This window comes from Piliocolobus tephrosceles, chromosome 5, assembly GCF_002776525.5.
Source record: "Piliocolobus tephrosceles isolate RC106 chromosome 5, ASM277652v3, whole genome shotgun sequence".
Classification (NCBI taxonomy): Eukaryota; Metazoa; Chordata; class Mammalia; order Primates; family Cercopithecidae; genus Piliocolobus; species Piliocolobus tephrosceles.
Window position 1 is genome coordinate 108,447,786 of NC_045438.1, and position 24,449 is coordinate 108,472,234.

Here is a 24,449-nt window from a genome sequence, read left to right on the forward strand (position 1 = left end):
GTTGTTTCCTGATTTTTTAATGATTGCCATTCTAACTGGTGTGAGATAGTATCTCATTGTGGTTTTGATTTGCATTTCTCTGATGGCGAGTGATGATGAGCATTTTTTCATGTGTCTGTTGGCTGTATGAGTGTCTTCTTTTGAGAAATGTCTGTTCATATCCTTTCCCCACTTTTTGATGGGGTTGTTTGTTTTTTTCTTGTATATTTGTTTGAGTTCTTTGTAGATTCTGGAAATTAGCCCTTTGTCAGATGAGTAGATTGCAAAAATTTTCTCCCATTCTGTAGGTTGCCTGTTCACTCTGATGGTAGTTTCTTTTGCTGTGCAGAAGCTCTTTAGTTTAATTAGATCCCATTTGTCAATTTTGGCTTTTGCTGCCATTGCTTTTGGTGTTTCAGACATGAAGTCCTTGCCCATGCCTATGTCCTGAATGGTACTACCTAGATTTTCTTCTAGGGTTTTTATGGTATTAGGTCTAACATTTAAGTCTCTAATCCATCTTGAATTAATCTTTGTATAAGGAGTAAGGAAAGGATCCAGTTTCAGCTTTCTACTTATGGCTAGCCAATTTTCCCAGCACCATTTATTAAATAGAGAATCCTTTCCCCATTTCTTGTTTTTGTTAGGTTTGTCAAAGATCAGATGGTTGTAGATGTGTGGCATTATTTCTGAGGGCTCCGTTCTGTTCCATTGGTCTATATCTCTGTTTTGGTACCAGTACCATGCTGTTTTGGTTACTGTAGCCTTGTAGTATAGTTTGAAGTCAGGTAGCGTGACGCCTCCGGCTTTGTCCTTTTGACTTAGGATTGTCTTGGCTATACAGGCTCTTTTTTGGTTCCATATGAACTTTAAAGCAGTTTGTGAATATGCATTTTGCTCTTTTACTTGAAAGATTGTTTTTGACCGTGAAAGTGTGTTGACAGTTGTTTTCTCACAGCACATGAAGATCTCATTGTCCCCTTGATTTCAGTTGTTGCAACTGTCTAATTATTGTGTCCTTTCTCTGGCTAATTTTTTTTTCCTTTTTGAGACAGAGTTTCACTCTTGTTGCCCAGGCTGGAGTGCAATGGTGCGATCTTGGCTCACTGCAACCTTCACCTCCCATGTTCAAGTGATTCTCCTGCCTCAGCCTCCCAAGTAGCTGGGATGACAGGTGCCCACCACCATGCCTGCCTATTTTTTGTATTTTTAGTAGAGATAGGGTTTCACCATGTTGGCCAGGCAGGTCTTGAACTCCTGACCTCAGGTGATCCATCAGCCTCAGCCTCCCAAAGTGCTGGGATTACAGGCGTGAGCTGCCATACCCAGCTTCTGGCTATTTTTAAAATCCTCACTTTTTGGTATTCCACAATCATTAAGATATGTCTATACATAGACATTTTTTTAAAAGTCCTGTTGGAATTTATTGAATTTATTGGATTACTGTGTTTCAGCTATTCTGGGAAATTGTCAATTCTGAAGCTTTATTTCTTCAACTTTATCTTTCTTGTTCATCCTTTCTCTCTCTTTTTTTTACTTTTCTCTTCTCTGGAACTCTGGTTAGATCTTGTTAGTTTCCTAGGGGTGGACATAACAAACATGTAGCTTAAAACAACAAAAAAGTATTGCCTCACAGTTTCTGGAGGCCAGAAGTCTGAATTCAAGGTGCTGGCAGGGCCATGTTCCTTAGATCTAAGCCTCTAGAGGCAGTTTCTTCCTTGCTTCTTTCTGCTTTTGGTAACTTCAGACTTTTCCTTGCCTATAAGTGCATCACTCTAATCTCTGCCTTCATATTAACATAGCATTCAGCCTGTGTGTCTGTGGCAATAATGGTGATTTACTTCTAATTCACCCTTTCACTGAGTGTATCTTTAGAGTCCCAGTTTTTTGGTGGAGAGCCTCCTTTTACACATTAAGCAATTTCTAGGCTTCTCTCTTATCCACATGTCCTTGAACAGTTGAAGATTAAACTTTGGATTTAGCAGATTTGGCAAATATGCTCGAGGTAAAACCTGGCTTTATCATTCTACTTATCTATTTAGCTTCTTTTTTTTTTTTTTTTTTTTTCACCTTTTTTGGCATCTGAATATTCTTTTTTCCTGCCAGGTCTTCAATTTATTGGAAAAGATGTTTTCGAATAATTTATCCAACATTTTTGGTAGTTTTCATGATGGGGAAGAGGGTAAATCATGTTATCTAATCTACTACACTGCTGGAAACAAAAGTCAACTATTAGATTTATTTTAAAAGCCCATCTGGCCAGGCGCAGTGGCTCATGCCTGTAATCCCAGCACTTTGGGAGGCCAAGGTGAGCGAATCACTTGAGGTCAGGAGTTCAAGACCAGCTTAGCCAACATGGGGAAACCCTGTCTCTACTAAAAATACAAAAATTAGCCAGGTGTGGTGATGGGCACCTGTAATCCCAGCTACTCGGGAGGCTGAGGCAGGAGAATCGCTTGAACCCAGGAGGCAGAGGTTGCTGTGAGCCAAGATCGCACACTGAACTCCAGCCTGGGTGACAGAGTAGAACTCTGTCTCAAAAAAAAAAAAGAAGAAGAAGAAGAAGCCCTTCTGATAGGTATTACATAAAGCATTAAAAACTACAGAAGAAAGTTAAAAGTGCTATGACAGGACATTGCAAGTGGGAACACCATCATTTGGTCCCAAGTTTTGAAGAGCAGATACTGCTAGACCCTGATCGGTGATTTTAAAGGTGGGGAAGAGACACTGATAAAGAAAAAGGTCCTTCCATAGTAGTACATTTAATGTACCAGCCTGTCACTTATCCCTCCATCCTCATTAAAGCAGCAAGAAAGAAGATAAAACAGTATCCTTTTCCTTTTTAAAATGCACTTGGTGTAAAAAATAATGATTTATGCCCTATATCATGGTAACTCAAAGACAGCTTAACTGATGAATTAAAAATTAAAGTATGCTTGAACATAAGCAAGATACGGAGTATGCATGAGAAAAAATACATTATAATGAAAAGAGAAGCCACTAAAATATATTTATAATCCAAGTATTTTTATAGTTCATTATTTGGTGTGTATTTTGGGGGAATACTTCACTATTTTCAAAATCTAAAATGAGAAAATATGTCACAAAAGATGCTGCCTCATAACATCTACAAATCTGCACATACCATTTCCCTCACTACTGCTGCCTCAAATTGCAACCTGGTGGCTCCAGACAACCCTCCTGTCAGGGACCTCACCCATTACTGCTAGAGACATCAAAGTGCCAGAGCTCAACTGTTTGTTTGTGTGTTTGTCTGCTTTTGGCAGAAGTGTGGAGATTTCTCTTCCTTTTTATATTGTGCTTGGTTTGAAGAATACTCAAACAGTTCTTCTTTAAACTCAATGTCTCCCAGAATCTTAGTAAGAATAACTTTTCTAGTATCTTTAATTGTAGTCTCCTCTACTTTCTTATGCTGAATCTGGGAATAACTTGGGAGAAAAACTGTGCATAAAATTAGCATACCAATCTAACTGGCAAATATCATGCAGCTCACAAAAATTGCCCTGCCCTTCTATCTGACAACTTGGATGCTTGGTTACTAGGCAAACCTGCCTGCAAAACTCTTTCTTTGATATAAGTAATCTCCTAGGAAACTTCTAAGTCTTAAATGTAAATAGACTTCTGGCAGACATCACCATTCTACCAGACATGCCCAACAAATATAAAACACATCAGAAGATATAACTTAGGTGCAAGCTGATATGCCTGCCAAATTATTATTTGAATTCTAATTAGAATTCTAATTCCTTCCTGGAAAATCTTAGCCTAAGTCAGAGGTTGTCTGAATCACTGTGCAATGAGATATTAAATTTTTCTTGTCTAAAAGTTGAGGCTGAGGCCTCAAAGCTAATAAATAAGTATAATATATACTCACAAGTCTAAAAACAGTTTATGAATGATGAGATATCACTATGCATCTACTGGAACAACTAAAATTAAAAAATAATGACAATGCCAATACTGGCAGGGATATAGAGAAACTAGATCCCTCACACATTGTTGGTGAGAATGTAAGATAGTATAGCCACTATAGAAAAAAGTATGGCAGTTTCTTATAAAACAAAACATACATTAACCATACAACCCTGCAATCACACTGCTGGACATTTATACTAAAAAAAAAAAAAAAAAAAGAAAGAAAACTTATGCCCACACAAAATCACATGCACAAATAGTCTCAGCAGAGTTATTATAATAGCCAAATCCTAAAAACTACCCAAATGTCCTTCAATGGGTGAACAGTTAAACAAATCTTATAGAATTATCCCATGGAATACTGCTCAGAAATAAAAAGACACAAACTATTGAATCAAGCATGTACTGAATCAGGATCTCAAGGGCATTATGCTGAGTGAAAAGAGCTGATAGATGATCCATATAGAGTATGCCAAGAGATGGTACTATTGGTCCATCATTTGCTCCCAGTCTATATTGTGGGGTAGGGGTAGGATCTAAGAGAATTGGTTCTGAAAAAACGGTTGTTTTTTGGGTTTTCTTGAAGAGCATTATTGGCATAGGAAGAGGGGTTAGGATGTACCCAAAAAATGAGTGACAAAGGAATCAAAATATACTCAAAGAAAGTAAAGGCTCTTGCCACAAGGAAAGCCTAAGATTTCCTTCCTGGGGTTGTCAATTTCTGCTGAGCTGACTTTGGCTGTGAAACAGGAGTGGAGCATGAAAGAACAAGATCTCAGAGTCAGACCTACGTCCCTGGAGTGACAGAAAACTTAAGACAAGTTCCTGACCCACATCCAAAGTAGCTTAAAGCCAAGAGGCCGGCTGCAGCTTTCCCTAATAGCAAGGCCAGAGGCATAGCAGCTGGGGAGCAGAGGTGCCATTCCACAGAAGACAGGGCAAGAACCATGGCCAAGATAAGCAGGCATGAGTCACCTTAAAAGAACCTTGACCAGAAAGGTAAGTTGTCTCAAGAGGAAATGTGTTGGAGGCCTCCCACAAGAGCAAAAGCTGATTTGGATTCATAAAGGATCTGGCAAGAAGCATCAGCCTTGTCAAGAACTGCAGGACAGATGTACAAGTGAAGAGTTAAAGAGATTTCAAAGATCCAAGAGTGTCTGCCATGACAGAAGATATTAGACAGCTGATAAAGAGCTACAAATAGCAGCAAACAAAAAATATCCTTCTCTTGTCTTCTTAGCACTTATCCTCACTGTGATCTTGGAAAAGCCAAAACCAGCAGAATGGAAAGTGAAGAAGGAGGATAAGGACCAGTACAAACAGCAAAACAAAAACATACAACTACCTGGACTACACTAGTACAGCTTTCCAAATTTGTCAGATGAGCTGTGGAGAAAGGATTGAAGCTTATAATTAGGTGAAATGTTGGCAGTTTGATTCAGATTGAATGGGGTCTCTTAGTACGTGAAAATGGGAACATTTCACTGAAACCTGAAAATGACAAAAGATCTAACAAATTTACCCAAGGTATCATCAAGGATGAGAATGGAAGATCTCACAGACATATCCAAAGGGGAATCACAGGGGAAAATCAAGCTACTTCCTGGGTGACTCCTACCAAGTTCAGCCTTTTCAATAAATTGTGACAAATCCTTGAACCCTTTTCTTGATCTTTGATATTATGCCAGTCTGTGCTCTCCCTGAAGCAATCTTTCGCTCATATTAAAAATATCTTCCTTTGATATTCCATATCATTATCCTTAAGTATTTTGAGAAGACATAATATCTTTACTAAAAATATTGTTTTAGAAATCTATGGATTTCATAAATCAGATGGTATTTCATTGCAATCCAAGTGTTTCCACTTCACTAAACAGCCTATTCTATTTTCTTTTTTACTAGATGGTATTGGACAGTTAATGCTGCAGTTGTTAAACAGGAGTAAATATAAATATTATTAATTTCTCTGAAGGATTCTATTTATAATAAAGACCATAAAAGTGGTGATCATGAGTGAAGTTTGTGTAATTTAGAAGTAACTTGAATTATTAGTTATTATTCTTCTCAGAAAACTAATTACTAACCCTTCTGAAACAGTCCCTTACACTGACCATCCCTGAAGCTATTGGCCAGAACTCAGTAGATCAGTTATCCAAGAAGAGCGTTGTGGCATTTTCTTCTTAGTTAACCTATATGGATTTCTAAAGTCTCCCAAAGATGATTCACTGCCAGAAAAACTTGGTATGAGTCACTGAAAACCCTGGACCTTTCCCAAATTCTACCTCAAAATGAACAACAGAGGATATGGTGAGAAGCTAATTTAATGATGATAGATGCTACTTACTTAATCAGAGTCCTTTGAATCCTATTTGCGGCTTCTATGAAGTCCTATTTGTGGCTTCTATCTGTTTCTAGAGGCAGACCCATTTACACCCAAAAGGCATCAGAATTTTCAGTATTCAAGCTGTAAAACCCTAATGCACATAACTCAACAATAAAAGTATCAACTGTCTATGAATTGTTTCAAAACGTATAATCCATTGTAAATAGTTCTTCACCTATCTCATCTTTAAAATAGATCCATCCCTTATCTAGGAACATGGGACATTGAAATTTTTGAACACATAGCTTTATTATAAGAATTTCAAAGCAGGTGAGAGAAATGGGAGGTGCCAACTTATATTCAGCTCTTCAAGCAAAGTGTTTTGAAAACAAAAGTCAGGATCTGTGTTAGTCCATTTTCATGCTGCTGATAAAGACATACCTGAAACTGGAAGGAAAAAGAGGTTTAATGGACTTACAGTTCCACATGGCTGGAGAGGCCTCACACTCATGGCAGAAGGCAAGGAGGAGCAAGTCACATCTTACATGGATGGTGGAAGGCAAAGGGAAGAGAGCTTGTGCAGGGAAACTCCCATTGTAAAACCATCAGATCTCGTGAGACTTATTCACTATCAGAACAGCACAGGAAAGACCTGCCCCCAGGACTCAATCACGTCCCACTGGGTTCCTCCCATAACATGTGGAATTCAAGATGAGATTTGGGTAGGGACACAGCCAAGCCATATCAGGGTCTTAATTAACATCTGGAATATAGCATTTTAATCTAATTAGGACTACACTTGGTTACACACATTATCTTTCTGGAATTTTTGTGGTTCCAAAAGTGCTGAAAATTTTCATGTAATCTTAAGTGTTATAAATAAGAAAATCAATAGTTTCTGCCAGGCATGGTGGCTCACATCTGTAATCCCAGCACTTTGGGAGGCTGAGGCAGGTGGATTACGAGGTCAGGAGTTCGAGACCAGCCTGGCTAACATCGCAAAACCCCGTCTCTACTAAAAAAATAAAAATAAAAATAAATAGCTGGGTGTGGTGGCATGCACCTGTAATCCCAGCTACTCAGGAGGCTGAAGCAAGAGAATTGGTTGAACCCAAGGTGTAGAGGTTGCAGTGAGCCAAGATTGCACTACTACACTCCAGCCTGGACAACAGAGCAAGACTCCATTTGGGGGGCTGGGGGTGGGGGGAATAAGTTTACTTTCTAATTCATAAAGTAAAATAGTACCAAGGTCAATGTTGAATTTTCCTTGAAGTGGATGTTATGGTATATAATGCAGATCTGCACCCCATCCCTTTCTAAATGGAGGTACTCACTTCCTCAACTATTGGGAATATTGCCAACAGAGAGTTCAAAGGTTAAGTCCCTCACCAGGACTGAAGAGAGCTGCTTTGTCCCAGGTTACACCACCTCACCAGTGACAGCTTGAATCCAATAACTGTTTAAAGAGAAGATGACAGGAACAGAGGGGTGCCCCAAAGGCCTGGCCCTTTGCTTCAATTTGAAATGACTCTAAAGAGCTCCAGGGAGCTCCAGAGCTCCCTGTGAAATCAGCTGCCAACTTCTCCCTCTTGCTGTCTTCTCCCTCACACACATGTTGCTTCCAAGCACACTCTCCAATAAACCTCCCACACACTAAGTTCCATCCCAGAGTCTGCTTCTAGAAAAATAACCTGAGACAGAAGGACACAGGAACCAGCTTGAAGGGGCTCTAGCTGGCCAAATCAGGGAGAATTTGATAAACAAAACAATTATGATAACAACAGATTACAATCCATTGAATAAAAATAATGATACCATACTGATAGAAAGGAGGGGAGGAAGGAGGGAGGCAGGGAAAAAATGTAAATGAAGGAGGATGAGAAAAAGGAAAGATCTTCTATACATTTATTTATTAGCGGAATTCCAGCTAATAAACATAAAATGAATGTTGTAAGTAGATAATCAGTATGTAGCAACCATCTCAAAAAGGTACTTAATTCCTGGAGTCATTGATGAAAGTTAATGCTGCTAGTGGGTGGAGATTAGTTGAGGATCAGGATATTGATGTAATTTTTGAATACTTTTGCCTGACATAGAAATGCATTACAAGGGAAAATGGAGAATTTAAAGTGAAGAAACCTGGCAAATCCAAATATTGCTCCTATTTGTATATTTGATCATCTGTTTGATGATCAAGTTTAATACTAACCTTAGTGATATGGGTCTACATTACGTAGCTCTTGATGTGCACATGATTTCTACAAAGATTACATGGTTTGAATCGATCATGCAGACACACCAGATAGAGCTAAGTTGAGGGTCACTCTACAGGATGTAAAGCCTTTTAAAAACTGTCAAGAATATGGAAAAGCAGTAAGAGGAACTGTTCCAGATTGAAGAAATATGAAGAGACATGACAACTAAATGTAACACATTCCTGAAGGGCATCCTGGACAAGAAAGGAAAAAGAGTCCTTGATGGAACAGTTGAAATGTGAATCATGCCTATGGATTGGATTGTTGGATTGTAGTGATATATCAATGTTGACTTCCTGATTTGGAGGTTTGAGTGCTAATTAAATAGGAAAATATCCTTGTTTACAGGAAACATTGACTAGAATGGTTAGAAGTTGTAGGACACTGCATCTTTAGCTTGTTTTTGTAGGTTGGGAAAAAGGTCTAATAATAAATAGGGTGTGTGTGTGTGTGTGACAGAGACAGAGACATAGGAAGACAGAGACGGGAACTGAGAAAAAGAAAAACAAAGAAAAAGATGAGAAAATGCAATAAAATAGGAACAATTGGAGAGTCTCAGTGAAAGAGATAAGGGAGTTCTTTTTGTTATGACAACTTTTCTGTAAGTTCAAAATTGTTTCAAAGTGAGTTATTAAAATTATATTTCCATGATTACCTCTTATAAGCACCTTCAACACTCAAACCACTATTATTTCTATTGCATGAAATAATTTTTTAAAGCAACTCAAAAGTAAACTCAGACACAGCAAACGTGGTGTAGATTGAGAAACCAAACCAAAACAAGACTCAAAGATACAGTTTAAACTGAGCAATGTAAGGCATGCTACCTGCTACTGATGCACAGGCAGAGTGAGCATGTTTTTCCTCTGAATCATAGCTTTGAGCAAGTCTGTATATGTATACATAATATCAATTCTTTTGTATTTTTGAGACTTGTTTTATGGCCCAGTATTTAGGAAATATTTGTACATATTTTATGTGTTTTTGACAAGAATGTATATTGGGAAGGTCAAATACTATGTCCTATATATCCATGATATCAAACTTGCTGATTGTGTTGTTTAAATCTCCTAAATTCCTTACCAATCTCTGTTGCTTGATCTATTAGTTACTAAATTCCAGATCATACATCAGCCTACTAAACCACCACCTTGAACATTTTAAAAACATCTCAAACGTATCCTACCTGAGCTCCCCATCTTCTCCAAAATATCTGACTTCTCCCACAGTCTTCCCTATTTCAGTTAATGACATTATCCGCCCAGTTTCTCAGGACAAAACCCCCATAGTTACCCTTGATTCTTCTCCTTCTTTCTTACCCACATATGATCTTTCAGTTTTTCAAAATATATTTGAAATATGACCACTTTTCACTACCTCCACTGCTACTTCTCTGATACAAGCCACCATCACCTCTTACCAGTATTACAGTAATAACCTCTTGATAGGGAGTGCCCCGTTCCCACATTTGCATTCATCACTCTGTTCTCAGTGCAGCAATCAAAGCGATATTGTTTAACTTCCATCTGATGATGACACTCCTCTGCTCAAAGCTTTCCAGTGACTTCCCATCTCATTCTTATAAGACAGTCTCGATGGATATAATAGCCATGTGTAGAAAGACAATTTTCTATTGACCTGTCATGTTTCTACACTTTTTTTTCCAACTTTTATTTTAGATTCAGGGGGTACACATGCAGGTTTGTTACAAGAGTGTGCTGCATGATTCTAAGGTTTGAGGCACAACTGAACCAGTCACCCAGGTAGTGAGCATAGTACTCAATATAGTTTTTCAACCCTTATTCCCATCTGCCTCTCCCCGATTTTGTAGTCCCCATTGTCAATTGTTCCCATCTTTATGTCCATGTGTATCCAATGTTTAGCTCCCACTTATGAGAACACACAGTATTTGGTTTTCTGTTTCTGTGTTAATTCACCTAGGATAATGGCCTCCATCTGCTGATTAAAGGTACTGGCTGTTTTTGTTATCGGTTATCAAGTATGTTTGTGTAGAAAATATTCTTGGAAGACAGGGATAATGTCTTCCTTTGGAGTAATAAGCCAGTTTGCTTACTGCCTTATAAGATGGAGATACTGTCTTCATTTGGAGCAAAAAGCAAGGATGCTCACTACCCATTATAAAAATATTTGGATCTCTAACCTCAGACTTCCTCCCCAAGCAACCCACTCCATGTTTATAACATGGTCTGTGAGAGAACTGAGGTTCCTAGAATTAACTCAAAAATGCTGACACCTTGGCTACTGCTAATGCTGTGTAATAAACTGTCCTTTGTCTCTGGAGTTTCACGTCTCTTACTATCATCATTGAAAATGCTGCAAGGACATGGATACAGCTAGAGGCCATTATCCTAAGCAAATTAACACAGCAGCAGAAAACTAAATACCACCTGTTCTCATAAGTAGGCGCTATACACTGAGTACAAATAGATATAAAGATGGGAACAATAGGCACTGGGGTCTACTAGAGGTGGGAGGGAGGGAGGGGGACAAGGGCTGAAAAACTACCTATTGGGTACTATGCTCACTACTTGGGTGATGGGATCAATTGTACCCCAAACCTCAGCATCATGCACTTTACCTATGTAACAAACTTGCATATGTACCCCTGGACCTAAAATACAAGCTGAAATTAAAAAGAAAGGAAGAGAAGTTGCAGGCTAATAAGTTAGATAGCCAGTAGGTAAAAGTCTCAGAACCTTCCCAGTCTTTGATAATGTGATCTGGCCCCCATAACCTCTCTGACCTTGTCTATTAAAACTCTCCCCTTCCTTAACATTCATCCAGTCACACTGCCCTCCTTCCTGTTTTTTAATCATGGTAGCAACCCTGTCACCCTAGGGTTCAGTATTCCCTCTCTCCTCAAAGACCCACTTGGCTCAATTCTTTACCTCCTTGAGGTGTTTATTCAAAACCACCTTCCTCATAATGCTTTTCCTGCCCCTACATGCACACATGCCTTTCTCCTTTCCCTGTTTTTCTAAGATGTATCAACATATATTCACTATTTAAACATGTATCGTATATTTAGTTTACCAACATATGTTTATTTAGTTTACTATTTCCACCCACAAGGATGACAGCACAAAGAATTTGTTTTTTTTACTGTTATGTCCCAGACAGGCAGCCAAAATACTTTAATTCAACTTCTGTGAACCTAGTGAACGTGTTGGCACAAACCTTTGCCTATGGTGAAATAGGGACGGTTGCCAATGGTCACTAAATTTAGAAGATGGATAGCCAATCAGGAAACATTAATTTATGGTTTCAAAACATATGTGAAATATTTTCACCACAAAGTGATCATTTTTAGGAGTTGATGGACATAAAACAAATAATTGGACATAGCTCAATGACTAATCACTGCTATGTCCACCTCAATTTTTCTCTTGACTTTATTTTAATCTATAAAATAAACATTTAAGTCATATTAAGCATAGCCATTTTTCCTGTTCTAGTTTATCCTTGAAGTCTGCTAAGTAAAAATGTATCTCTTTTTGAAATGACATCTTGCACCAATATTTTGAATGTGTATTATTATTAGAAAATGCAATCCTCCGAGTACTTTGTTACTGAATACTTAATCAAATAATAAGCTATTAGAGCTGAAGCCTTTCTCATTATACAAAAAATATGTATTGAGCATCTTCTCAAAACATACAATGTCAGAGATATTAATAAAATTCATTTATTTTGAGTTTTAGTTTAGTGACATTTACATGTAATTTCAGTACGTGTCACTTCTTTGGAAAAGCACAAGTTAGGTCAGCTGTTTTATGATATGCTCACATGTGCACAGATAATTCTCAAATCCTGCACTGACCCAGTAGCAACAATAGTTTCAGCAAAAACTTCCTCTTGAAATACAATTCGAGCTCCTCCCCACTGGGTAACAGGGAACTCTCTCATCATGCTGTTGTTGACTGACCTCTTCCATTCTTGAGACTCCCCTCTCAGATGTTCAGTCCAGCCAAAGGAAAGCAGCAAAGCCAAATAGGTACTACCACAAAACCTAGCCTTATAGGTGTTTTTAATCTGCATTCTTCATTCTGTTCAATATTTCCTACAAACTCTTCCTCAAGAGGAATAGGGTAGAGAAAAAATTACTTGTAAGATGTTGAAAGTGTATATCGAATATAAACAAAGAGGACAAACTATTAATTCTTGAAAAAATTGGCTATCTGCTTATAACATAAAGCTTGACTTCCAGCTCAAACTATTCACAATATGAGCCACATAAGTTAAAGGCCTATACATTAAAAAACATACAAACTTATGGTAAAAAATATAGAATGCAGAACTAGAATCTCTGAGGGAAAAAATATAGATTATATATAACTATGTGTTGAGTAATGTTTTTAAATAAGACAAAACAAGTAAATTGTAAAAGACCAAGAATATTGGTAAATACAAAATTAAAAATTTTGAATAGCATACCATAAGTAAAGTCAAAAGAAAAATGACAGATATGAAGATATACTTGCAATAGATATAAGAAAGGGTTAGGACTCAGAAGACATTTTAAAAATTGCAAATCAAATTTAAAAACATACAACAGACATAAACAAAAAAGTCACAGAAAAATACAAATGGCCAATACTCACATGAGAAACTCAACTTCACTTGTAATCAGCAAAATGCAAATTAAAATAAAATGAAATCACTATGATTGCTAAAAACTTAAAATTTTAATAATCTCAAGTGTGACTGAGGATATACATAAGGATATTCTGTTATCTTCTGCTGGTTGGAGTGTAAATTAATGTGGACACTTTAGATGGTAGTTTGGTGGCATCTATAAACTCTAAAAATGAACACAGACCATCACACTGCGATTCCATTTCTCACGTTTGCACGTGAGACACTTTCTCTCATGTTTACAAGGAGATATAATCACGTATGTTTATTTTATCAGTATTAGTAATAACAAAATAAAATTTTTTTTTTTTTTTTTTGAAACGGAGTCTTGCTCTGTCACCAGGCTGGAGTGCAGTGGCGCAATCTCAACTCACTGCAACCTCTGCCTCCTAAGTTCAAGTGATCCTCCTGCCTCAGCCTCCCAAGTAGCTGGGGCTACAGGTGCGCACCACCACGCCCAACTAGTTTTTTGTATTTTTAGTAGAGACAGCGTTTCATTATGTTGGCCAGGTTGGTCTCGATCTCTTGACCTCGTGATCCACCCACCTTGCCCTCCCAAAGTGCTGAGATTACAGGCGTGAGCCACCATGCCCAGATGATAACAAAATAATTTTAAGCAACTCAAAACATGGCAACATGGCAGTGGTTAAGTAAACTGTGGTATAGTTAATCTAAGATAATCAAACTATGACAAATCCAGTAGTAAAAGCCAGCGCATCTAAAGTTTAAAGAACAGGAGGAAAGTGTGCAGACAGCAGCATCATATTTCCATGTAGGTTGTTCATTGAACATCTCCAGGGAACACTATCCACATAAATTACAATGTGACGACTTCCCCTTGGGGTTATGCAGTGCACCATATGCACAATGGTGCATGAAGGTGGGATAATGTTGGGAATTTAACAGGAAGCCAAATCATGCAAAGCTTCAGAGGTTATGGTAAAGAATCTGCATTTTATTCTAAGTAAAATTCCTGAAGGGCTTAAAGAGGGCAATTAATTGATGTTTTCTAAAGGTTTCGCTGGCAGATATATAAAATGGATGTGAAGAGATTAAGACAAAAAGTAAAAGATCAATGAGGAGTATATTGCAATGATCTAATCAAGAGTTGATACTGACGTCAACTTGGATGGTGGCAGTGGTAATGGAAAGATGGGGCAAATAAGAAATATATCATGCAGCTATAATCTATTAATGCATTATATTGGGAAAAGTAAAGGAAATTTTGGAAAGAGCACAATCAAATTGATTACCAAGCTACTATATGGGGCTTTGAATGGGTGGCGGGACCATGTGCTGATCTGAGGAAGGCTGAGGGAAGAGTATCTTTCAGCAGTACAACTTCAAACATGTTAAGTTCGATATAACTGAGATGGCCAAAACAAATAATCAATTAGAGAGATGACTATATAAAACTGACGCTAAGAGAAGAGGTTTAGAGAGACGTAAATTTTGAAGGAGTTATCATATGTACAGGTATTTCTTAAAGTCATGGAATTAGATGAGAGGTCACTAATGGAAAGAAAAGAAGAGAGACGGGCTATGGAAAGCCCTGAGGAATTATAAAATTTATAAGACAGGGGCATATGAAGCTAGAGAAATAGGGTGGGAAACCAGGAGAAATGGAATACAACTGAAAATAGCCTAGTTACCCTTCAATGAGGGAACTGCTCAGGAAATCATCCTATATCCATTTTGTGAAATATTATGCCACAAAATAAAATCAACTGATCTTTGACAAAAGAGGAAGAAGAAGAAAATGGGGTAAGGATAATCTTTTTGACAAATGATGCTAGAAGAAATGGACATCCACATGCAAAAAGAAAAAAAAAAGAATCTAAACACAGACATGACATCTTTCACAAAATTTAACTCAAAATGGATCCAAGAACTAAATGTAAAATAAAAAAACTATAAAACTCCTAGAAGAAAATATAAGAGAAAATCTAGATGACTTTGAGTTTGATCATGAGTTTCTAGATGCCAACCAAAGGCAGAATCCATGAAAGAAAAAAACTGATAAATTAGATTTCATTAAAATTAAAAAACTAATCTGCCAAAGACACTTGAAATAGAGTGGGAATACAAGCCACAGAGTGGCAGAAAATATTTGCAAAATATATATCTGATAGAGAACTGTTATCCAAAGTAAATGAAGAATTTGTAAAATTCCACACAAAAATTAACTCAATTTTTAAAATGGGCAAAATATCTAAACATAAACCTCACCAAAGAAGATACCCAGATGGCAAATAAGCATGTGAAGATGCTCAACATCGTATGTCATTAGGAAATTACAAATTATAATAATTGGATAACACCAGATACTTTTTAGAATAGCTAAAACCCAAACACTTATCACCCAAAGCCGGCAAGGATATGGAACAACAGGAACTCTCATTACTGGTAATGCAAAATTGTACAACAATTTTGGAAGACAATTGGGCAGTTTCTTACAAAACTAAAAATACTCTTACCATATGGTCAAACAATTGTGTTCCTTGGTATTTGTCCAAAGGAGCTTAAAACTTGTATTCATACTATATGATTCCAACTATATCATATTCTGGAAAAGGCAAAACTATTAAGTCAGTAAAAAAAGATCAGTGATTGCCAGGGTGGAGGGAGGTTCAAAAAGGCAAGCAAAGAGGATTTTTAAGGCAATAAAATGATGTATGATTTTATGTATGATACTGTAATGGTAAATAAATTTCACAATGCATTTGTCAAAAACCATAGAATGTACATCAAGAGTGAATCCTATGTAAATGATGAACTTATGTGATAATGATGTGTCAGTACAGATTCATTGATTGAACAAATGTACTCTAGTGGGCGATACTGACAGTGGAGAAGGCTGCGCATGTGTTGAGGCAAGGGGTATATGGGAACCCTAATACTTTCCACTCAGTTTTGCTGTGAACCTAAAGTGGCTCTGAAAAAATAAAGTGTATTTTTAAAAATACCTTCCATGTATTTAAAAGAAGTGATAGGCAAAATATGCTAATATCAGTTTCACAAAGATAGATGGACAAAAAGCAATTACTTATGCATAGTTTATATAAAATGTGGTTTTATTTAAAATAAATCAAGTATTAGATATATGCATATGTTAATTGTATGTGTATTTTTTTTAAGTCTGGCTACATGTACAATAAACTTAACAGTAATTCCTGGGATTAAGAGAGGAGAAAGAACAATGAAATTTCACTTAAAAAATGTTACACACTTTTATATTGTTTATAATAAACATGTATTAATTTTAAAAATATTTACAAAACAGTTTCAAAAGGACACTCACATTTTAAATCACCCTTGTGTTCTTAAAATTTTTAACCAGGTTTTATGAAAATGTGGTCCAAGGAATCTCTATGTCAGAAACACCAGGAGGGTTTATTAAAAATGGGGGTGCTTTCTGAATCCCATCCCAGCTTTTTTTTTTTTTAAGACAGGGTCTAACTCTGTCGCCCAAGCTGGAGTACAGTGGTGCCATCTCAGCTCACTGCAACCTCCACCCACCTCCCAAGTTCAACTGATCCTTCCACTTCAGCCTCCCCAGCAGCTGGGACCACAGGCATTCGCCACCATGCCCAGCTAACTTTTTTTTTTTTTTTTTTTTTTTGGAGAGATGGGGTTTCGCCATGTTGCTCAGGCTGGTCTCAAATTCCTGAGCTCAAGCAATCCTCCAGCCTCAGCCTCCCAAAGTGCTGGGATTACAGGAGTGAACCATTGCGCCAGGCCCCCATCCTGGCTTTAATAAATCAGGCCCTCTAGGAATGAGGTATAGCACCTTGCATTCTTGGCAACACCATCAGGTGATTCTAACCTCTACCCTTCTGAATCGCAATAAGTCAAAATGAATGAGTACAGTTAAAAACAAAAACAAAAACAAAAATAAAACAGCAAACGCCAACACCTCTTGGATAAACATCTACCAATTATTCAATCTAAAGTAAAAAGAGCCGTTAGCATACGCCTGGTCCAAAGAGCAGGGAGAAAACTAAATAACTAGATTAATGGCTAAGCTATTTCCTGAACCAGGGCGCACTCTAAGAAGCACCGTAACATTTTAAGAAAAGAAGAAGGCATATAGATTCCATAGGGATAAAAACTGGCCGAATGTGCAGAACTTTCCATCTCCCTCTCATAATTCCCATTGGGTCAGTTATACACAGAAGCAAAAAAATAATATCAATATATTATGCCTTAAAATATATCCTGACTTGATTATACTCTATATTCGAATCAGAAATATAGAGGCTGAAGAATAACTTATATAGTGTTGTTCTCTATCTTCCAACATTTGAACTATCTTTCTGAAAGCATTATAAATGTAAGACATTTCCAAGAATTTCAGCTATGCATCTGATCCCTCTATATAATACAATCTAGAGCAGAAGATTTGTGTCACATAGTATCAGTCAAAAAAGGCATAGTTACCAGAAGCAAGAGAAGGCTTTTCAGTAAGTGGCTTCGTTACAAAAGCCTAAAGTTAGTGGAATTAGAACAGACTCACAAATTTACCAAGTTTCAATGTACCCACCTACAAGCAACTCTTGGGCAATAAATCCTTAAATTACAAAATTACATAAGCAGTTTATTGTATTTATGAGCAATGTTTTTTAATCCAGCAGGTAACTCACAGAGTTCTCTTTCTCTCCTCCCCCCAGCTTTATCCATAAGTGATCCATCTTTCAGAAGCAGTGAGTTATCCTGGATGTCTTTTGCTTCCTTTCATGTTCGAAAAAAGACACATATTCAATTGCAGTTTCAGCCTCTCGCTGCAGATGGTATCCTATTTTATGCTGCACAACACTTAAAAGACCAATCAGGTAAGATTGGCAGGCTGTTTGTTTGCAGAATGAAAAAAGAAAAAAACCCTAATGAATTCCTAATAGTCTATTAAATAATGTATGATAGTGTTTGTGTCACCTAGTCTTTAAATATGCAAACATTTGATGCTTTTATGTTCTATTGTCACTGCAAGTGTATGCGTATGAATTTAGAGGTCCTAAATATTCTAATAAAATAGCAACAGATTTGTTGGAATTAAAGTTTGCAAAATCTAAATATAGTATATGCTCAACTTTAAAACAATACCTCAAAAAAGACATTAAAGCCATGCATGATAGTACTGTGTCAAAGGAGACAAAATATGCATATAAAAGATTTTTTAAAAGGAAGGCATGGCTGATATATTTCGTGTAGATTCAACCACATTTATAGTGCCAAAAATTCTCTTTAAGTGGTTCTGTCATCCAAATAGTAAACCCAGGATTTGTGTTCTGAAATGCTTATAAAAACATATTGGAATTTTAAAAGGTACTTATTTATCATAAAATATGAAATAAAGTATCCAATTAGTGTTTTAAAAAATAATTTTTTAGATTTTACTATTTTATCCTTGATTTCCATTTTCATACATTTCTCCAAAATTCTGACAGACATTTGCACACATAGTTACATCCCCATTGCTAAGTATTTTTAAAATCTTACATCTGCCTTTTTTTGGTCTTGCTTCTCAGAAAATGAGAAACAATTTTGGTATTGAGAAATAATTACAATTGCTTATTTTGTTTCACATCATTAACAAAAATGGTGCTCTTAATTATCATAATCTAAGTAGTTCTTATAGAAGTGTCTTGACTGGCTTCTAAATGATAAGAATATCAGGGAATTCGACTAAAGTGGTTCCATCTCAGTGCACTTCTGAGATACCCTGAAAATAATTTCAAAGAGAAAAAGTACAATTGAGCTATAAAATACAGCTCAGAAGAAATTTGTTCTCCTGAGATTTGATATTTGGTTTTAAATTCATGATTAAATCTCCCTGTGAAAATGTCAAATAGGAGAACCACACACAAAGAGAAATTTTCTATTTATAAATCAAGAGACATTAAAAGACAATCAACTTCAGTTATATTGCTAATAAAACTCAAAATTAACATAAGTGGGACCTATGTAAAAGGGCAGAAAATCAAGGTATATTCAGGATTGTGACTGGCTGGGAATAATGTACTATAGTTTTATAATCAGTACAACAGATACATATTTGTGTTTATGTATATGAAATATAAAGCTCATACACACTAATACATAGGAGGGTAAGAGCACATCTTCTTACATCTGTTATTCAATGCATGTACTTCAAGACAATCAAGAGTTTCCTTTTTATGCCATCAGACACTACTTACAGACACTACTTACAATTGATGCTGCGTTTGACACTTATATAAGAAAATCATGAAAATTTTAAAATATTAAAAATGTAAGTTCTACATGCTTAAACCTAGATTAACCAAAAACAATTATCAGATGAAAGGCATAAACTTATCTTTTAGTAATCAAGTGATGTAATAAGTTTATTTGAAGCCTCTCATTTAAGGTTGCAGAAAATACAGCTGACAGTCCTGTACTTCCTACCTTCTCTAAGAGCTGTGCCTGATGTAAACATTAACCAAATCTTCATAGTTGATCCTCTAAGAGGACCTATTAGTAAAAACTAACCAAACACTTACACAAAGTTAAAATCCAAAAATTTAAATATAAGAAGCCAATGTGGTTTTCACATATTGAAAACCAAATTCTAAATTAACATGGTTTCTGTATCTCTTTAGAGGTTAATAATTTGAGTACTCTCAAGTAGTGTAAAATTAAAAAAAAATAACTTGAACATTATACTAGATGATTTTAGATCTCTGATTTTTGAAAGATATTTTAAAGAAATAAGACTCTGGTCCCTTTTCGTCTATTTCTGCTAAAAATTTAACACCTTTAAAAGATTTTTGACATATAAAAATTATCAATATTTTGTTAAGCACAAATTAATCAAAGCCTGAATTCATCTGACAGTTATAATCCTCCCAATTTGTATAAAAAGGCCTAGTCATTGCAATGTGAAGTTAAAATATATTCAAATAATTAAGCTATAAGATATTTTAAATAAGTTTAAATTACCATTGCTTTCCTTTTCTAGAGAAAAGAACGTATATACAATTCCCCTGATAACGCTGATTCTGTAGTCTCTTCACAAATATTAGGTCCTATAAGATTTATCTGATCTATAATAAAGCACGGTGGGATAGCAGATGAGGTAGAAACAATAGCAGAACAAAGGTGGGAGGAGACTCAGTCATGGTTGAGTGGGCATTAAATAGCCAAAGTGAATTCATTTATGATCTTTATCCTATTTGAGCTGTTTCTTGTAAGGACTGTTCATTACATGTTCTTACTCTAATGCCAATCCGAGGCCGGGTGCAGTGGCTTGTGCCTGTAATCCCACCACTTTGGGAGGCTGAGGTGGGCAGATCACCTGAAGTCAGGAGGTCAAGACCAGCCTGGCCAACAAGGCAAAACGTCGTCTCTACCCAAAATACAAAAATTAGCCAGGCGTGATGGCCAGCGCCTGCAGTCCCAGCTACTCGGGAGACTGAGGGAGCCCAGGAGGTAGAGGTTGCAGTGAACCGAGACTGCATCATTGCATTCCAGCTTGGGGGACAGAGCAGGAGTCCATCTCAAAATAATAATAATGCCAATCTGTACTTATGACCCGTAACTAGAGAATCATATCCCAATGCAATGAAATTTAAAAGTCTATGATTTTTTAAGCTAATACAGCTTTTAGCTTCCATAGCCACAGAAAGAAAACTTTTTGTCAGTTTTTCGTAAGAACATACTAGCTGAGTTAAAATAACCCTTTCTTCACAGAAGCTATCCTTGCTCTTTCTTCTGGTTGGCAACATGACCAATGATAGTACAGATCACAGCTTCAGCTTTCCTAATCATTTCTTAGATATTTTTTATTCTAACGTAGCTCTTCACTATGAAATTGTTTACTACAGGAACACTCTACAACACAAAGAGCAAGAAAAGCTTCCTCCATAATCTTGCGAAAGATAACTGGTTTGTGTTCACTTGCAGGCCATAAAGTATATTTAGGTTGCTATAAATTTTTTGAACAATATCAATTATGTTTACTTGTTCTAGTTTTTTGTGGTATAACCCATTGTATATTTTTCTTTACTAATCTGAAAGTTTATAATGCTGCTTCTCTTTCCTTATAGCTAAAAATGCTGTACGTTAGAAATTATGCAAATAAACTGAGTTTCTTCCTTTGTTATGAATTTTTTAAAACAATTTTCATGTCATTATAGGAAAAAAGTTTTTGCTTTCAAGCTAAAACCATTATTTCAGAAATGTCCTGAGTCATCTCAACCCACAACCCTACAAACATATTTCTTCATTCAATAATTATTTAGCATCTATTTATGTGCCAGATACCGTTTTGGGTGCTGCGAATAAACTGTTGGACCAAACCTAACACAGAGCCTGTTCTCATAAAGCTTACAACCTAGTGGATAAAGCAGCTGTTAATCAAATAACCACATATGTAATGACATAGTATACTCACTAAAAATTCCCTATGAGGAAAATAAAGCAACAGAACCATAGTTTGATAGGTGAAGAACTATAGAGCTGCCAAGTACTCCAACCACTTTAGAAAGGCTTGGTATAGACCACAATGGAGAAGAGAAGAAAAGAACACCATTTGCAGGAGGGAGGCCTGGAAATGTGGCACTCTGGAGGAAGTAGTGTAGCATAATGCCGAATATCCCTGTATGAGAAAAGAGAAAGGTTGGGAAATTTCAGAGGGAGAAGAAAATGTTTCATGGAGCCCTCTGCATGGTTCATTATTAAGTCATTCTGCTATCCTCTTGAAGCAATCTTAACATTGAAGAACATTCTTTTTCCAAGCTTGTAGAATTGCCTTTAATTTTCTTCTGAATGCCTCATTGCAACTTCAGATGCTGGATGGTATTTGTTCCAATTTCTTCACACAACTACATAATTATGAAATGAGATATATTGTAATGGAGGGAAACCTAGTGATATTAAAGCACTGACAGAAAAAAAAAAAATGCCTGACCAACTCTGGGAAATCAAGGAAAATTTCTCTGAGGAAGTTGACACTTGATCTGAAACCTGAAGGATGGGTAGGAGTTATCTAGTTGAGATGGAATAGGGCGGCAGGATGTTCCTAGAAAACAGGCAAATGAAATCCTTGACAAGGTCAATGTTGTTGGAGTAAAGAGTGTGAGGATGGGGAAAGAGAACATTCCAGGTAAGGTTGGAGAGAGAGGAAAGGAGCCAGGAATGTGCAGAGAATTTATAGGTACCTCACCTGAAAATAGTGAACGCCATTAAACGGTATCATAAGGATCAGGCTTTCATTTGAAGAAAAACCTCACTTTAATTTACTAACACAATACATTCATTCAATGAGAACTGTCCACAACTACAGAAAATTTATGTAGCCAATTGCTGAACAAAATGAAAGAATACAGGATATATGCATTTTGTTCTGTGAGTGGAAGTAAAACTAACACAATTGTGCTCAAGATCTGTTACTTTTTTCCCCATAACCAAAACTTACCCAACTTGGTAAGAAAGAGCAAAAGTTTTCAATGGAAACTTTTACTGTTGCTAATCAAACTTACTGTTTGCTTTCTTGCAGGTGATTTTTTATGTATCTCTTTAGTAAATGGTTCCGTTCAACTTCGCTACAACCTTGGTGACAGAACTATCATTCTAGAAACTCTCCAAAAAGTAACTATAAACGGAAGTACTTGGCACATAATAAAAGCAGGAAGAGTTGGTGCAGAAGGTTACCTGGATCTAGATGGGATAAATGTAACAGAAAAAGCCTCCACTAAAATGAGTTATCTGGACACAAATACAGACTTCTATATTGGAGGAGTATCTTCTTTAAATCTTGTAAATCCCACGGCAATAGAAAATGAACCTGTAGGTTTTCACGGCTGTATCCGACAAGTTATCATAAATAATCAAGAATTACAACTAACTGAATTCGGAGCAAAAGGTGGTTCAAATGTAGGTGACTGTGATGGGACAGCCTGTGGGTACAATACATGCAGAAACGGAGGTGAATGTACAGTAAATGGCACAACTTTTTCTTGCAGATGTTTGCCAGATTGGGCTGGAAATACATGTAACCAGTCTGTGTACTGTTTGAATAATCTTTGCCTCCACCAGTCTTTATGTATACCTGATCAATCATTTTCTTACAGTTGCCTGTGTACTTTGGGTTGGGCGGGAAGGTATTGTGAAAACAAAACTTCATTTTCAACTGCAAAATTTATGGGCAATTCTTACATTAAATACATTGATCCAAATTACAGAATGAGAAACCTCCAGTTCACTACTATATCCTTAAATTTCAGTACCACTAAAACAGAAGGTCTAATTGTATGGATGGGAATAGCTCAAAATGAAGAAAATGATTTTCTGGCAATTGGTCTCCATAATCAGACCTTGAAAATAGCAGTTAACTTAGGAGAAAGAATCTCTGTGCCTATGAGCTATAACAATGGCACATTCTGTTGTAATAAATGGCACCATGTAATTGTAATTCAAAATCAGACTCTTATCAAGGCCTATGTAAATAACAGTCTGATTCTTTCCGAGGATATTGATCCACATAAAAACTTTGTTGCCCTAAATTATGAAGGCATTTGTTATCTAGGGGGTTTTGAATATGGTCGAAAGGTAAATATCGTTACTCAAGAGATTTTTAAAACCAATTTTGTTGGCAAAATTAAAGATGTTGTATTTTTTCAGGATCCAAAAAAAATTGAACTAATTAAATTAGAAGGATACAATGTTTATGATGGAGATGAACAAAATGAAGTTACATAAAACTTAACACTAGAGATTTAAGTACACACTATACATAAATGCAGTTATTTTGATAGTTATTTCTTTGGTACATTGCTCATGGGGAATCAACTGTTTACTATTACCTGAAATAGTCTAAATGCTAACATATCTTTTTGGTAGGATTGTAAAATGTCACTGAAGGTTCTGATTGTTTTTCCTACATCTAATTTATCTGTATATATTTTGACTCATGTTTTAACTCCATTAGTTCATTCAATGCTTATTCACGGAATGTGCTTATTCACTTTGCTTATTCACTTCTTACCTATCCCTAATGCTTAAATTTTAAAATGAATGTGTAAACACAATTTTAAAAATCAATGTGTAAACTGAACTTTAAAATGTTGGGAATGAATTAGGGATAGGTACAAATAGGAAAAAGTCAAGTTATTAATCAAAGGAAAAATAAAATGTATACAAAGCAATGTAACCATATTGTATTACATGGCTTAGCTACAACTATTTGTATGATTCAACGATGTAAAACTTGAACATAGATTTAAACCAAAAATTATTGCATGAATGTAGAAAGAGACGGTGAGAGGAAAGGAGAACAGGCTGGT

The 24,449-nt window shown here is 36.3% G+C and overlaps 1 protein-coding gene across 1 annotated transcript in view; it reads left to right on the forward strand.

Moving 5' to 3' along the window:
* Nucleotides 1–24,316, forward strand: part of EYS (eyes shut homolog) — a 1,801,461-nt gene extending 1,777,145 nt beyond the window's left edge. The window contains exons 37-39 of the mRNA XM_026455461.1: nucleotides 5,156–5,216; nucleotides 17,818–17,981; nucleotides 22,664–24,316. Of these exons, the coding sequence (XP_026311246.1) occupies nucleotides 5,156–5,216; nucleotides 17,818–17,981; nucleotides 22,664–23,865 (1,427 nt within the window). The 3' untranslated portion in view covers nucleotides 23,866–24,316. The remainder of the gene's footprint in view (nucleotides 1–5,155; nucleotides 5,217–17,817; nucleotides 17,982–22,663) is intronic.
* Nucleotides 24,317–24,449: the final 133 nt, after the last annotated feature.